Source organism: Rissa tridactyla, chromosome Z (assembly GCF_028500815.1).
Source record: "Rissa tridactyla isolate bRisTri1 chromosome Z, bRisTri1.patW.cur.20221130, whole genome shotgun sequence".
NCBI lineage: Eukaryota > Metazoa > Chordata > Aves > Charadriiformes > Laridae > Rissa > Rissa tridactyla.
Genome location: NC_071497.1, coordinates 3863683 through 3880629, shown reverse-complemented (window position 1 = coordinate 3880629; position 16947 = coordinate 3863683). Strand labels below are relative to the sequence as shown.

Genomic DNA, 16947 nt, shown 5'->3' with positions numbered 1-16947 from the left:
ACTCAAAAGAAGGGTTGCCAGCAGTGATTCTGAGGCTGACGTGTAATTGTATTAGTGGTTATAAGGTTAGTAAAAAAGGTTTTCAAAATATTTTGAAAGACAGTGTAGCAAGAAATATATGTATCTTGTAAACTGATATTCTCGTAATCATAAAACACAGTTTATGCACATGCACTGAGCAACAGGATTGTGTTGTAAAGTGTCACAGATTATAGAGGCTGGTAATTGACCACGCTTGCTGTCTACATTATCATCCTTTGATAGTCCAGAAGACAAGGGACTGACACAATGGTAACCCATTTTAATGCATTCCCTGCCCTAGTAAATATATTCAAATTATGTTTATACAGTTGTGTATAAGGTTCATCTTGGCAATTTTTTTACAAGGATGATATTCCCCTTTTCTAAGTTAAATTTGAAAGTCAGAGAACTTATAATGCAAATAAAGAATTCTAGACATTCAGAAATTACGCCTACATTGTTAATTGTTACATAGCATAATAATTTGATAATTACATTCCCTTAATGTAACTTTACAATAGTAGTTGAATAAAACTTCATAATGACATTCAGTATCTTCTAGACAGGTAAATAAATAAATGTGTTTCATGTCCTTTTTTATATTGTTTAAGTATTTCCTACAAAAGGAGATGATTAAGTCTTTTCAAAAGGTGATTTCCATTTGCATACATAAGAATGTATATGTTGTTCTCCTTGCAGGGGAAACAAAAAAGCTGGTCACGCTGACCATTTTGGATGATCCAGAGCCAGAGGATGATGAAAGCATCATAATCAGCCTGGTCCGTACTGAAGGGGGGAGTCGGATTTTGCCCAGTTTTGACACTGTCACAGTGATTATTCTGGCAAGTGACAATGTGGCAGGAATCATTAGCTTCCAGACAGCCTCAAGATCTGTTATTGGACGTGAAGGTGGGTTCTTTGTGTTGACCATGCTCAGTTTGTTTAACATCAGCTTCCATCTCCCTGCTTTCTGTTGATAATGACTCGCAGTGGTTGTTTGCATCATGGTTCAGAGAATGCCAGCAAGCAGAAAATAACCATGTATTTGGCATGTATTTTTTGAATTTTTAAGTCTTGCACACATAGCACTTAAATGAAATCTGTGGAAAGGATGAGTACACCAGTTCCAAAACCATTTTATATATCGTCTGTGCTTTCCTTTTTCTGAAGATTATGCCTTGCTTCTATTGATATTGCATTTCTTGTTTTACTAATTTATTCCATATTCCAGAACTGTATGTACCTCCCATCATACACACCTATTAGTAGTCATAAGTGAATCTCATCAGTCAGTGACTTACAATTCACTGTAAAACTTCTACAAAATGTCCCTGCAGAAAGATTAGGATCACATCTTCCTCCTTCTTGACTCAAAACCCTGCGGTTTTAAAATTTTCTGTTTATGTTTTTTTATGGTAGCTAATTTAGGAATGTAGCAATCTTGCTGTCATCCCCCAGTCGTGACTTTTGGGAAAGAAAAACAATAATTTGATACAGACCAAAGGTTTCTACTGGTGCTTTAAAAGAGCATGTTGGTGTTTGATCTAAGGTTTGATGCAGTTTCGCGTAGGATAATAGCAGAACTAACGGTGGTTGCTTTTGGCAGCCTTTGCTGGAATCTCCATGTATGGCAGTATCCTATTTCTCTGACGTGTAAACTGATGGTCAGGGAAAGTTAACAAAACAGAAAATTGCTCTCCACTACTGTGTGCATTGCATTTTCTGTTTGAAGAAAAAAGTCTGTCTCAACCAAACTGTTCTTTTCTTGATGTTTTGTTTTGTTTTGGGTTGGGATATGTTTTTTTTTTTTCCCCAGAACTGAAAGAACATCATTTGGTGTTTGGTTTTTATCTAGATATGGTTTGTGTTAATTTTGTGCTATTGTGTGCCCAGTTTTCATCCTTTATTCCTCCACATTAACAGTTCTGATCCTCCTGCCAAGCCAGCTGCAATCTGGCAGGCTAAGGAAAACTGTTACTGAGTGCAAGGAATTAATACAAACTGTCTCGTTCCCAAAGGTTACGATGACCCTGAATGCTTTCTACTGGTTAAATATTATTCATAGTACGCTAGAAAATGCTGAGTGTTTGGAGCTTAAATATTCTCCTGTAGTTTGGGAATTACTTGATGCCTGCTCCTCCAGCTTGTGAAAAATAGTGCATTGTCTTACAGCAAGAAAACCCAACCAAACCAAATTCCCTTTGATAAAAAGAAGCCAAGAATGAGCTAAGGCCTTCAGATGATTTCAGTGTTTCTATTTCATTTTCAGTATCAAGTCTTTTTGTTCTGAAAGAAAAATTTATCAGACATAAATCCAAATAGGATTATCTTGTGTATCTATTGTATTATAGAACATTGTCTGTTGAGAAAATCTGTATTATGTTCAAGCTGTGAGTATTATTTGTCACCTTATTGAGGGCAAGGGTAGCATTTCATTCCAGACAGCGGCATGCAACTGTTGTGTGGCTGCAACTGTATTAGGGGAAAATGCAGCTTGAAATAAGAAAGAGGAGGATGGCTGAGGCCCCCATCGTCTCCCTGATAATGTAGAAACCTAAAGATATGCATAACATAGTTAAATAATGAAAAACTTAAAACAAAATAGTGAAATTAGCCTAGTAACACTTTTAAACTTGAGAAATCAATTAGTACTTGTATTAGTATTTCTTTCTGGATGGATGTACCAAAGATTTCAGTAAAACTGACCAAGAAACAGGTCAGTAATTAACTACTTGGGGTCTGTAATAATGACGAATTGTACTTCAGGTTTCCTAGTGTTTGGATTACAGTGCTTTCTGCGTCACAAAGCGTTTTGTCCCAGTCTTCAGTGAAAATTCATTGTGTTACATAAAGTTATATTGAAATAAGCTTTGGCTAAATTGTACATTCTGTAGTGGTACTAAAGTAACCATTTTTCTGTTAAATATTTATTTGTTCGCAATGGATGTGCAAAATTCTCAAATAGGATAGGGTGGATTTCAGAGCAGTGTGAAGCGATTTGATAAATTAGCCTCAGGGGGACCTGGAACCTGGCAGTCTGTCCTCAGGTATCTAACTGTAGAAGCAGGACCCTTGTGATGTCAATAAATTTTGAATTCTTTTATTCTCTTAGTAGCAACAAGTAACAAGACAAAGATATGAACGCTGGTATATCTCAAAGGCTTAACTGAAGTTTGAAATATTGGAGCTGAATAACAAGTACTAATTCTATTTATCTGAAAATGGGTGTATACAATTCTTCAACGACTTCTTCACGGTTTTATATTTTAATTAATTATATGAAGATCTCTTGAAGTTAATTGTTCATACATCTCATCGGTAGCCAATACACGTGCATCCCCTTAGTATTTCCTTACCAAAAAAGAACAAATCTAGAAAGCGTTCAAATTGTTCCTGCCAGTTTTAGCTATACAGTTCAGTCCCGCAATATCATACAGCATGCACTACGTTGTGTAGTTCGCAGACAGGTATTGCTCTTCTGTTTGTGCATGTTTGGATGGGCATTTACTTTCTAAGTTATCCATGTGTACCAGGTGCCCTCATATTTTGGTAGGTCTTTGTAAGAGTGAACAAAAACCAGAAAAAAAAACAGGAGGAAAGCTTTTAGGTCTGGATTTTTTGTTTCAGCATTAAAAACAAATGTGTTATACAACTGCTGTGAAGCTCACTGTTAAAAATAATACTGTTTTTCAGAAAAATAATTTTTGATTGTGATGCATGTTTTTGGCTTCTCATTTTTATAATTGATGTGTAGGAGAGGAACCCCCAAGATATATGTGTCTTATCCCTTGTTCCTAGGAGAACAACTGCAATTCCATATTGTTAGAACTGCCCCAGGACTGGGAAACGTGACTGTTGAATGGAAGATAGTTGGGCATAACGTAAAACAAAATTTTGAAAACTATTCTGGAATGCTCTTTTTTCCTGAGGTAAGTCCATAAACAAAGCTAACGGCTACAGGAGAATATTGTAATTGGAACTGAGCTGAGAAAACAAGTGTGTTTTATAGCAGTCTTTGTTTCTTGATCTGATTATTTACTTACTTCTTTACTTTTGTAGTTCTAAACTGGAGGGAGTTTATAGTTTTTGATACTTTACATTTATTAAAGGTGTTTTTCAAAATATGTATGATACAGTGGTATTACTTCCATTTTACACAATAATGACTAATCAATTTATCAATAAAATAAATAGGAGACATTGAATGCAACATTGTATGTTCACTTGCTGGATGACCATATTCCTGAAGAAAAAGAAGAATACCAGATCATCCTATACAACATCAAAACAGAAGGTAATGCAGGACTGAAGGTTGCTATAGCTTAAAACTACCGTTTAGTAGTGTAATATTTTCACATGTATTAATCCATTTTGAAAGTGTCGGACCAAGCAGACTGTAACTGGTGTCAACTACGCTGAGTTCATTCACATTTTAGTGAAACAGGTTTGATCTTTATGTGTGTATGTGTGAGTATATATGTCTATGTGTGTGTATATATATATATATAAACTCCACAGTCTTTGCAGTTTTTCTTAGTAGTTTTTAAACCTGATTTAATTTTGCCTGGTTAATTCAGTGATTATTTGCTTCCCTTTAACTGAGTACAAACTTGAGCTTACTAATGTGTTCTAGATACAATTGCCATGAAATAAGCAGATATTTTTATCTTTTAAAGCAATCTTGTCATGCTGCAAGCTGACTTTCTGATCTGTCTCTCAATTCAAGGAGGTCAGAGTATTTTATTCTTGCCATTCAAATTATAATGAGAAAAGAAGCATGAAACTACGTCCCTTCTGAAATACCCTTTGCTAAACTGAAATTAACGTCTAAACACCAAACTAAATTGACATGGATTGTGTTGCTGCTAGGTGCCTTACCAGCTTGCCAGAATCATTTGTGGACTCTTGTAATCCATCAGGATAAGCATAAATTAAAACACCAACAATTATTCATCATGTCAACGGTTGGAAAAGGGGGCAATTTCTTAATGGAATGATTGAAAAGTTGAATATAGTTTTAACTTTCAGAGTTAATTCCTGGGAAAACTTCATGTTTCCTTTTACAGTAGAGGAATTTTCAGGAAGTTGATATCTGGCACTGGCCCATTAAGTTTTCTCATTCCTTAATATGTTTTTGTGGCTCTATAATTAGTATGCATACAATTTCTGTTATGATTATATGTTACTGTATTTGTTATAAGTGTAAATGTATATACATTCCACACCATCCATAAACTTCAGTGAGCGCATCATGCGTTTGTTTTAATTTCATTTGCACTGTTACTGACTGTCATTTGGATGCAACAATAGCAGTAATATAAGAGAAAAAAAAACCAGTTGCCTAACACTTTGTTCACTGTAGTCCATTGTTTCTTTTGCAGGAGTTTCTTCTTCAGGTGCTGCTATTTTGGACAATCAAGGATATGAAGCTGTTCTGACAGTAGAAGCTAGTGATGAACCACATGGCGTCTTGAATTTTGCTTCCCCATCCAGGGTAGTTTTAACTCCAGAGGAAAACAAAACGGTTCAGCTTTTTATTAACAGAGAATTTGGATCTCTAGGTTTGTATAAAACTCCAAGAGAAAGATAGTTCTGTTTTGGTAATCATCAGGCAAATGAAAGCCATGGCAGGGAGGCTGGAAATTTTGAAAAATCTTGGGTAAAGTCGATATTTTCAGAAGTTCTAGACTTCTTACTGCAGGCTTGGAAACTAAGTTTTAGTTAAAACTGGAGCGACAGCCCTCATTAGCACAGCAAGAAGTCCGGGAGCTGTGATGTAACCAGTTGGCTATTGTGGTTACTGCCTTTATCTCTAATGAATCTGTCCCAAAGTTTTAGCCTATCCAGAAGGAATAAAAAACAAATGAGAAAAGGAGCTTGGTTGGAACGATCATTCCTGCATATTTCCCCTCTAAACTTCCCCAAGTTGGCAGCTTAGGAATGTCCCATGGAAAAAGCTGCATTCACAGCACTGAATTCAGTTTGTGTCTCCTCTGGGAATTTCTTATTCCTTTTTAAATCAATTTGTCTTTTAACATCCATGAAATTAAGTAGTACTTAATTCCAGAATTCAATAACGTGCTGTATGCAAAAGTGTTTTCTTGTGTTTTTTGCCTGAGAATTTCAACTTATACTGCACGCTAACATGTAATCATTTCCTATTTACCTTTTTAGACTGTATTTAGACCTCAGTGATAACCCCTCTTAGTTTCTTGTTATATTTGTTTTGAAGTGAAGTGACCAGTTACAATGAATATTCAAGATCTGGACACACCACAGATTTGAAGAGGCTTTTTAACGACATTTCTGTGTTTTCCCATTTCTTTTTTAATATCAATGAGTATCTAATTTACTTTTGAAACACTACTCAGGAAACTAATGCTTTAAGAGAAGTATCCATGCTAAATATAAGACGTCTTACTTAAAGTCCATCATTATTTATTAAAACTAAGATTCTTTTATACCTTATATTTTATTTCATACAGAGTAGCTTTGAATTTCATCTGTCATTTTATCTCCAGGATCACTGTCTTTAAATTTGCAACTTGACTTTCCCTGGCAGATTAGTGAGACATTACTTTATTATAAAAATAATTATGTCTAACTTTTTTCCCTCATAACATTTATCACTGTGTCCCCTAATGTTATCCTTTATTGAAGTCTATGTCAGTCTGCCTGGGAAGGAAACTAGATTTATTAAGCTGTATTTCCCAGCACTGTCTTTAGAGCCTTTCTTAGATATCAGTCATTCCTGAAACATTCTACTTCCCTTGGCACCAAACCTGACGTTAATAATACATTAGATGTCCTAGGTAGTACTTCAGCAACGTAATATTTGTGGTCCACAGCACCTCAAATATCTGAATATATTTGGACCTAATGCTGTTTGGGTCCTGTGATGTTGGACAAATCGCCGAAGGCTGGGCCGAAAGCACATTAAAAACAATAACAAAGTTCCCTTTGCTCCAAATTAATCTTTTAATCCTCTGTTTTGCAGTTATGCTTTTCATTTGGTGGGTGAGCATTTGATCTCTTTTCTTTGTCTATTCCAGGGAACATTACATAAGAACTGAAAAAAAATTATTTTTTTTTTTGTCACAAATTAAACAGGTGCTATCAATGTTACGTATGCCACAGTTCCAGGACTGCTCACATTAAGTAATCAGACAGAAGGGACCTTGGCTGAACCAGGAGCTGATTATATACCTGTTTCTGGCTCACTAATTTTGGACGAAGGAGAAACATCGGCTGCCATAAATATTACCATTCTAGAGGTAAACAATAAATCTTTTCATTCTATCCTGACCTATATGACATCAGAGGAGGAACATTTTGAAAGGTAAAGCTTGCAACCTGTATATTACTTGAAGCTTTATACTTCGTTGTAATTTAGAAAGACAGTTTTTTTCTTAAAATCACAGAAAAATCACAGACAAATAATAACAGAAAACAGCTCTATCTGTGCATACATGAAATTTATCTGCCTCATTAAGACTTTACTATCTGATATGTAGAACAGTGTAATTCATTGCCTGCTACAGAATCCTGCTTTCTCAAAGGTTTACACCTTTAAAACTGGGCAGAGTTTATTCACAAAAGTAGTTTAGTGTCACCACAGAGTCTTTTTCATGAAATCAAATGTCTTCATAATTCATTCAAGATAACAAATTTTACACCCAATAACAGTATTTCAGGAAAATGAAAAAGAAAATATTAATTCTAGCATTGCTGTAATCATAGAGACTTCTACTGTGTTGCTTTTTGGTGACTTCTTTGATGACAGTTTCTTAAAGGCAAGTGAAAAGGGGATGTACTGGATTTGTGTTTTGCAGGATGACGTACCAGAGGTGAAAGAATTCTTCTTGGTTAACTTAACTTCAGTGGAACTCATCATGAACCATTCAACTTCATCCCCACCTCGACTGGGTAAAACAACTTACACAGAATTGTCTTTGGCTTTCCTTTTATATGAATTGCACGCAGATTATATTACTGTGCTGTATTATCATATGATATATGATCATATGATCATATGAATATGAGACAGCGTATTCAGAAAGAAACATTGTAGAATAACAAACATATTCATTATTACACTTGCTGCTTACTTTTCTAAGCTCTGTAAAATTTATAAGGCAATTTTCATAGTGGAGTTAGTAATTAAAGTTGGAGAGCACAATTATCTGAAAAGTTTTATTGGCAGTGTGTTAATCTGATTTTCATTTCCAAGTGCATAATGGAAACAAAAATGTCAAAAAAAATACTTTGTGCGATTACTTTGTTCACTCTTTTAAAAGTCTCTTTTTATTACCCTCTATCGTATTTACTTTTAGGAGCCATATCCTATGGTTTTCTTACTCTTCCAGTGAACTTAATTTATCATTTGCTTAGTTCTTCATTCTGCTTCTGTGTGCAGTAGCATAGCTGCCATTGGCTTTAAGGACAGCTGGGTTATCCTGTGGTGCTAGAGACTAGTTACACTGATTATTTCTAACATCTTCTTCGACTCTTTTCCCTTTTCTTTGCATGCCTGTTGAAGTGACAGAGTTAATTCGTTACAGATTGAAAGGTAACTTGCAAGACTCGTTGCTGATTTGTGGAGACTGAGCTGTGATTAGTCGTGTCTGAAATCTAAAACATAAAAAGAGTAACATAAAAGTGCAAAGGATTTTTCGGAACTGAATTGTGCCGAGTGCTGTGTAGTCTCACCTTCTGTTGTAAAGGGTTGGAAGTCTCTTCAGTCATGACCATTCAACCCTGCTGTGATATCTGCATTGGGTTAGATGTACTTAGGATGAACAGATAACAGTTTAACCCATGAGGCAAAAACTTGTCCTCATTGTAAAATGTCACTACGAATGCTGTTATCAGGCTATTTTCTAACCTTGTTTCCCCTGTTGGTATATTTCGATTTGTTATGATTTAAAATTGAACCCCTTGTCGGTACAATGCATTTATCTAGGATTTCCAGCAACACATACAAGATATTTGCAGTATTTCTAGGAGGTGTCTACCATCAAAGGAGGTGGGTGTTCTGCACATGATACAGGCGTGTGCAGTCAATCCCTCACATCAGGAATACGTTGCATGTGCTATTCCTGTCATGGCCACGTGCATGCATTACAGGGAGAAGGTCTGTGATGTAGAGTTGAACATGCTGAACTTAAGCGCCCTTTACTTCTGATCTGAGTTTTCACTGAGAAGGAGCAGAGGCAGTTAAGTGTGAAGACAGTTCTGTTGTCTTCTCCATGCTCCTTTTGCCACCATCTACTAGAAAAGGTGGAAGAAGGAGCCTGACTCAAATGCCAAAGTGCAAGGGGTTAAAAAAAGGGAAAATTACCAGCAGCTAAGAATGATGAAAGAAAAAGGAATAAACTTAATGGACGGAAGAAAGTGCTAAGCTGGCGTGGACGGGCAGGGGGCGTGAGGGCAGGGGGAGGATGCCAGACCTGCAGTAAGAAGTCTGATGTTGAAAGCATTGCAGATCCTGGGTGAACTGCTCTGGCTTTGACACAACAAGGGAAAATGCGGGTTAGGAGCGAAGCTGAAAGGTCTGGCATCGCTAGCACTCCCTCTGGATTTCTAAACCTCGGTAACATTTCTGCTGCTTCTGTAGAGGTTTTGCAGCTACTGCTGGTCTTCATCACTACCGCATGGTGACAGCTTTGGATTCATGGCAACGACCTTTTACTTTTATTCAGTTTTATCTGAATTGATAGAAATCTTTCCTGTGGATCTAAATATAGTATATTTACAGATTCAGTTTGGTTGTAGAAATTGTCATTGTTTTCTTCATTTCTTTTTAAGACTAATTAAAATGAAGTTGACGTAAATTAAGGTAGTAATGAGGTGCTGTTGTCTTGAACAAATTAAGACACTATTTTGTCAGAAGAATCAAGTTCTGACTGTCAAATTCTGGTCATTTCTGGCATTAATCTATTATTCAGTATTTTCACAGTGCAACGTACACAATAATCTTTCAGAGTTATTGTGAAGATACATATGTCTTTATGGAGGAATAGAAAGTTACAGTACATAAACAGACTACAAAGAAATTAATAGTTCTGTATTTGTAGCAGAATCTGAGGTGTGTGCCGGTAAAGTTTATGGTGAGGCACTGAAACATAAACAGGAGATGAAATACTGGATCATTTATTTTCCTTTCTTACTCATTTTTCCTCCCATATTCAGAATGGCACCGTCTGAAAAATGTTGAGTGTCATCATATTAAACACACACAACGAAGATGAATTAAGATTCCATGACAAATTTTTGGTATTTCCTAATTTTTCTGTGCTGTGTTTTGCTTTCTAAATTTTCTTTAGTCTTTTTTGTATGCATTGTTAAATGTAACAGTGGTAATTCAAGGCACTGTGTTGCAGTTCTAATAGCACGGTAGTAAGGATAGATTTTCTTTAAGCCTTTCCAATTATCTTGCGCAGTACCATTTTGGAAACAGAAAATTATGTATTTCTTCTAGAAAATTAGTAGAGATTCAATAAATGCTTCTATTATTCTTGAAAATCATGAAAATGGACTTTATTGTTCTTTCATTTTTACCCTTCTGTTTTCCATTTTAGATGTGGAAGGTTTAGCTTCTCAAATTATTATTGATGCTAATGATGGAGTAAGCGGAGTCATTGAATGGGAAAGTACCAAGTAAGTCTTGTCTCCTTGGAGAACTCGCTGTCTCTCTCGTTGGCGTTGCCCCATTATTTTCATTACCAGTTAAAACGCCTTTTAAAAATACAGGGCCAGATCTTTGAGATGGCAAAGCATCATTCAGTTCAGTAGGATGGGGACGTGTAATTCCCACACCAACATTTACAGTGCATTTACTCAGGAGCCTTTTGCTAGCATGTACTTACTTTCACTGCTTGCTTACTTTCACTCCCCCAGCCTCCATCCAGCGCTTCAGCCTCTGCATCCATGTAAGCACACTCACTGGCATCCGCCAGATCTTTTCCTCTGATTAATTTCCAGGAGCTAGGAGGAACGCATCCATGAGCATAGGCTTAATCTGCCACCAATAAGCAGGAAAAAAGCACAACCTCCTATAGCATAATTCCATTTAGATAGGAAACAAAGATAAAAAAGTTGTATTAGACAATTGTAATGATGCTGGTACTGTAGTGATGCCTTTTTCTTATAAAGCAGAAGGAATTATTTGAAGTGAAAATAAAACAACTGTGTACCAGCTCATTCAAAAGAACATGCTCAGTGAGCGCTGAGACTTTTTCTTGCTTTGTGTTTTAGTTTTGAAGTTAATGAATCTCACGGGCACCTGACAGTAATGGCATACCGAAACAGAGGATCATATGGCAATGTGTCTGTATTTTTTTATGCACAAAATTTGGAGGCACAGCTGGGTTTGGACTTTAATGTGACTTCAAGGGTAAGAAGCAAATCTTAAATCTAGTACTTTTAATTTCTTCAGCTTCCTCAAAAGAATGTCTTCTTGTTTATTGTGCAGAGTGATCAGTGGTGCAGGTGGATTTTTCAACTTGTTTCAATTGCTTTGGTCATCTGAATAGAAAGAGAAAATTAGTCATCTTATTTTACTGCTTTTTTTTCTTTTTAAATTCTGAAGTATTTTTAAATATAAGACACATTATAAACTTTGAAACATCTATCTCAAATACAATCCTGCCTAGACAGGAGCATGTAAGATTTCATATTTTCATATAAGTTTTGATATTTTTTTACAAAAAAACTTTCATTTTACAATGTGCTGAACATTTTTGCTTCTGTTTCAATCAATTTATAAGCGATATAGAGATTATAGCTCTTCTTACCTCCTCTTCATTCCTATTTAAGACAACTCAGTTTACCTTAGTTGAAAAACTTTGTGTGTATTAACAGCTGTTGAATATTCAATGCTTTCTGTGTTTTGGTGCTAGACTCTTTTTTTTGCTGACGGAGAAAGGAATAAATCTGTTGTTGTTACGATTTTTGATGATGATATTCCTGAAGGTGATGAGAAGTTCCAGTTAATTTTAACAAATCCCTCTCTGGGGCTGGAATTAGGGGAGAACACAACAGGTAAAACTTGGTTTTGATGTTCTTATTCTTTGGAGTTCTATGGCAGTCATTTTAATTCAATTCTTAATAATCATATTTCATAAAACAGCATTGTCCTGCTATGGTAGATCTTTATAATCCTTTGGAAAGTTCTTAAACATCTCTGTGAAATCTATTCAATTAACAAGATAATATGTAAAATAAGGAATCAGAAAGAGCAAAAGTGAGCTTTTTAATAACAGAGGCTAGATTCTTCCTGTCTAGAAATCTTCCTAGATAGAGTAAAATATTTACATATTCTCTTCATATTATATCACGGACATAAAAGAAGTTACACTCAGGGAGTATAATGATAGAACGAGGGGTAATGGTTTTAAAGTGAAAGAGGGAGACTTAGATGAGATCTGAGGCAGAAATTGTTTGCTGTGAGGGCGGTGAGCCCCTGGCCCAGGTTGCCCAGAGAAGCTGTGGCTGCCCCATCCCTGGAGGGGTTCAAGGCCAGGTTGGACGGGGCTTGGAGCAACCTGGGCTGGTGGGAGGTGTCCCTGCCCAGGGCAGGGGGTTGGAGCGAGATCATCTTTAAGGTCCCTTCCAACCCAAACCGTTCTATGATTCTATGATTCTGTATATACACTAAGGGCAGAATGGATTTGTCTTTTTATGTATTTTATTTCTATATATGTGCGATTACAAAAATTAAAACATATTTCCATTATTTATTTCTCAAAAGCCACAATTACTATATTTGCCAGTGATGATGGCCATGGAGTTTTGTCATTCAATAACAGCGATCACTTCTTCCTAAGAGAGCAAACAGCTCTGCATTTGATGGAAAGTGTTGCAGTATTAAATATTATTAGAGAACCTCCTCAGGGGATATTTGGCACCGTGACTGTTCAATATCTTGTAAGTGAAATTAATTCTTCAGAGCCATCAGTGGATTTGACCCCTTCTCAAGGATATATTGTGCTGGAAGAGGGAGTCAGATTCAAGGTAATATGTATGATACTTATTACCAAAGAAGTGAAGAAAGCTTTTTTGAAAATACTGGAAAGATTTCAGAAATGTCTGTGTTTCTTCTTGTATTTACTTTTTTCTCTTGTTTTCCTTCATTCTCAGAGCAAATTGAGTCATGAGAGAGGGAGTGCATAAAAATTAAATGTGCTCTTCTGTACATATTTCTCTCTTTGTAATAGAAAACAATATAATGAGTACATAATGTTTATGTATACATAGGAATATTTCTTTGTTATGTATTCAGCATGTAGCTGAAACACAAACTTTGAAATGCAGTGGTAACGTACAAGCATGAATAGTTAAGCTTGATGTAAAAATCCCATTCTGTAATGTGATACTTCAGCTGGTGTGAAATGAACAGAGTGTGCTGTGACAAATGCAAAAACTAAACAGCTCTCACAGCCTTAGGAATAGAAAATGACTTATTCTTCTGGGAGTATTAAACTCACTGCCTCTGTACTGTCCCCACAAGAATGTCAGCTAGAAACTGAGCCAGCTAAAGTTTGTGAAATCCTGACCCTTCTGAAGTTTAATGGCCGTTCGTTTATTTTATAATTTAATTTAATTTTATTTTATTTTATTTTATTTTATTTTATTTTATTTTATTTTATTTTATTTTATTTTATTTATTTTATTTTATTATTTTGTCAGTGAAGCTAGGGTCAGCAACAGGTTAGTATGTTATGGCTAGGGGAGTAGCATCTGAAACAAACCTTTCTGGAAACACTGATTTTCAATTTCTGAACTTTAAATGCATTTGGAACTGCAGTGCTGTTGAGAGTAGCAGATCTGTGGGAAGTCAAAGACTTCTTAAAACAGTCTCTAAATATGTTTCATTGCAGAAGTAAACAGGGATCTAGAAGTCTGTAAGCTCCAGTTTAGTTCCAGAAGCATCATTACTAACTTTTTTTAGTGCATCTGTGTGACTTTTGCCTGTTTGGGTAGTGGGAAGGATGGCAGCGAGCCCCAAATGATAGTGAAAACAGCTACCTCTTTCTAGATAATTCTTTGCAAATTTGAGACCACCTTGAGAGGATCCTGTTCTCATCCACAGTGGTGCCGTAGAGGGAAAGAAGCATCAACATCAGAGAGAGTATTTCAAATATCCCTCTGTTATTGCCTTTTTTCCATCTTTCTTCCCATCAGAAGTAGTGGGATCGCCCTGTTGCTCTGGAGCTAGCTTAGTTGCCAACTAACGTAAATTAAAACCAATGTGGCTGAGCTGTGTTAGGAGATCAGGTAGCTGTACTGGGACTGTGAATTACCGAGGAATGTGCGGAATGAGTAGAGAACCAAAGTATGAAAAAAGGATCAAAAAGTACTATGTTTCAGAGGGCCTTAGAATGAGAGGAGAAAAAAGGAGATGGGGAGGGAGGAAAAAGTGGATATGCTTGTCTTATTTTTTCTCCAATGGAGGTCACCAGGAGGATGGCTTTAGAACCTCATGGTCTGATAAGGTGGTGCCATCATTAAGGGTGAAGTCTCAACAACTTTCTGTGCTCGTTTTCTTGTCAGACACTGCATATTTCCGCAATACTGGATGAAGAACCAGAAATGGATGAGCACTTCGTTGTCACCCTCTTCAATCCAACTGGAGGAGCCAGGCTGGGCACAAGAGTGCAAACTATGATTACCGTACTACAGAACCAGGCTCCACTGGGGCTCTTCAGCATCTATCCAGTTACAAATAGGTACTAGACACTGATTCAGCTAAAATGAGGTTTTTCATATTCAGTGGAGGTGGTATCTCTCTACAGTTTTGATTTCAATGAACCTTTTTAAAGAAATTCAGTGATCCAACTGTAAAACATTTGTCATTTTGAAAAGTACACTATCTGTCAAATACTAGTACTGCTATACAGAAGAACAGAAAAACACTTAAAACGGACTATTCATCATTAGAAATGTCAGTTTCTCTATGGGTTTTTTAATAAAACAGTACTTCATTAGTCCCTAAACGTTCCACTAACAGTAGTCCATGTTAGGAGCTCCAAACCTCAGGTCAGTGCCCAGGGAGTCATGCATTTTATAAGTTTTTTTTGTTTTTAAGCTTGTGTAAAATACACGTTCCCTCAGGGCTGTTTTGCAGAAGCAAACGAACCATATGGAATGACATATTCAAAAATCATTCAGATTAAACTGTACAACTGGTGTGTTAAGTTTCAGGCTGTTTTAAAATTTTGTTTAATTTCCTATGATTTTGCCAAGGTCTTGTGGTAAGGAACATTGGACAACCTTAATTAATGTAGTTATCAGTCTGTCAGATAGCAAAAACAGTGATTAATATTTCCTTTTTATTTCTGTTGTATACTCTGCATTGGAATTGTACTGTAAGAATCTTACTTGTACACTATAAAAATAATACTTTTTTTCTTTATTTTCACAATTCTCACATTTAGGACAAATTTCTTCATAATTGAAGAAGCCAACACTACAGTTTATTTGAAAGTTTCACGGAGTAATGGTCTGAACGTGTCCGTGAGCGTTGAGTGGGAGACGTTGTCGGACACCGCGTTTGGCATCAGTACGTTCACCTTATTGAGAGCATCCACTGCTTCTGTCGGAGCGGAGATAGCAAGAGACTAGCCAAACATACAGGAGATGTAACTTTGGAATATAAATCCACGTATTCAGACTTGATCACATTAATTAATATTTTTCTGAGCATGTGCTGATAATGCGTATAGCTGCTCACTAACCCAGACTGAAACTAACACGTTAAAAGAAGGAAATGCCTGATTTTGAACATGGATGAATACCCTGGCTCAGCAGCTCGTCTAACCCCTGTGTGGGAGTGGGAGTTTAGCTCTTGGAGTTTAGTTCTGACAACTTAGTGCTTTTTCTGTAAGGCAGTTGGACGAGTTAGGCAGTTTAAGAATCTTAGTGCCATGACTGCGTGTTGAGATGGGGGGGAGAAGGAGGACAAACACATACGTTTTGTAATTTCTTTGTCACTTTTGTCGCTACTTGCTATCTATCTAGCTAATTTTCTCACGAGCTGAATTCCAAATTGAATCATTCAGAATCAGACTCAAATTGCCTACGCATCTTCCATATGCAACTGTAACATGTGAAGAATACATTTATTGTTTAACTCTCATTACATCCTCAGTACTGTAACATTTCTGTTTATTTACATACACTTATACCAACTATGTATAGACAATGTCAACATTTCTCACAGCAGGTCTGGTTTTTGCAAGTAAATAATGAAAATGGAATTGAAAAAGGCCTCAGTAATAAATAGTATTTTCTTTTACTATTTTTCAGGGGGTAGTATCAGTGTCCTGTCTGTCTTGCAAAGTTTTGTGGAAGAGTCAGCGTCTACCTGGTGCTTCTTTACGTCAGGAGACGTGCTGTATGGCGTTCTGTTGCGTACGCCTCCAGCTGCGTTTTCTACTGTCTACCGGTGGAAAGGAGTTTTTGTTCCCGTCGAGGTAAATGTTTGCTTGTGAACACCAAGCATGCTACTTAACAGAGAATTTAAGCCTCAATTTTACTTTTTTATTCCTCTCTCAGAATTTCAGTATGTGGAATCCTAAGAGCTGTGTGTCTTTCCAAATCCGTGCCTCTCCCTACCTTGTGATTACTCACGGAGGAGACAGGCAGGGAGCTTCCAACAGCAGTGTGTACGCATTCCCGCCTGGACGCAGGCTGTTGAAGGTAAATCCGTTTTACTTCCAAAATCATAAAACAGCGAGGTTGGATAAGACCTCGGGAGGCCCTCCGGTCCAGCCATGTTTTAGAAAAAAGCACTCCGTGCTCAGCTAGTTTGGGGCCGTAACACTCTGCAGGGCTTCAATGATGTAAGTTTTTACAGCTGGTTGTCTACTGTGTTTTTATATTTATATTTTGGGCATGAGGTAAAATGGCCTGGGAAGTGCGGGA

General features: G+C 36.7%; 1 protein-coding gene across 17 annotated transcripts in view; it reads left to right on the top strand.

The window, feature by feature from the left end:
* The window catches only part of ADGRV1 (adhesion G protein-coupled receptor V1), a 304201-nt gene that overhangs the window by 83017 nt on the left and 204237 nt on the right, over window positions 1–16947 (top strand). For all 17 annotated transcript variants that reach the window (XM_054186136.1, XM_054186133.1, XM_054186132.1 and 14 more), the window contains 14 exons: window positions 721–930; window positions 3820–3950; window positions 4216–4315; window positions 5403–5582; window positions 7132–7295; window positions 7854–7947; window positions 10602–10680; window positions 11278–11416; window positions 11922–12063; window positions 12773–13035; window positions 14575–14750; window positions 15459–15583; window positions 16330–16496; window positions 16579–16722. In XM_054186136.1, coding sequence (XP_054042111.1) covers window positions 721–930; window positions 3820–3950; window positions 4216–4315; window positions 5403–5582; window positions 7132–7295; window positions 7854–7947; window positions 10602–10680; window positions 11278–11416; window positions 11922–12063; window positions 12773–13035; window positions 14575–14750; window positions 15459–15583; window positions 16330–16496; window positions 16579–16722 — 2114 coding nt within the window. The remainder of the gene's footprint in view (window positions 1–720; window positions 931–3819; window positions 3951–4215; window positions 4316–5402; window positions 5583–7131; window positions 7296–7853; window positions 7948–10601; window positions 10681–11277; window positions 11417–11921; window positions 12064–12772; window positions 13036–14574; window positions 14751–15458; window positions 15584–16329; window positions 16497–16578; window positions 16723–16947) is intronic.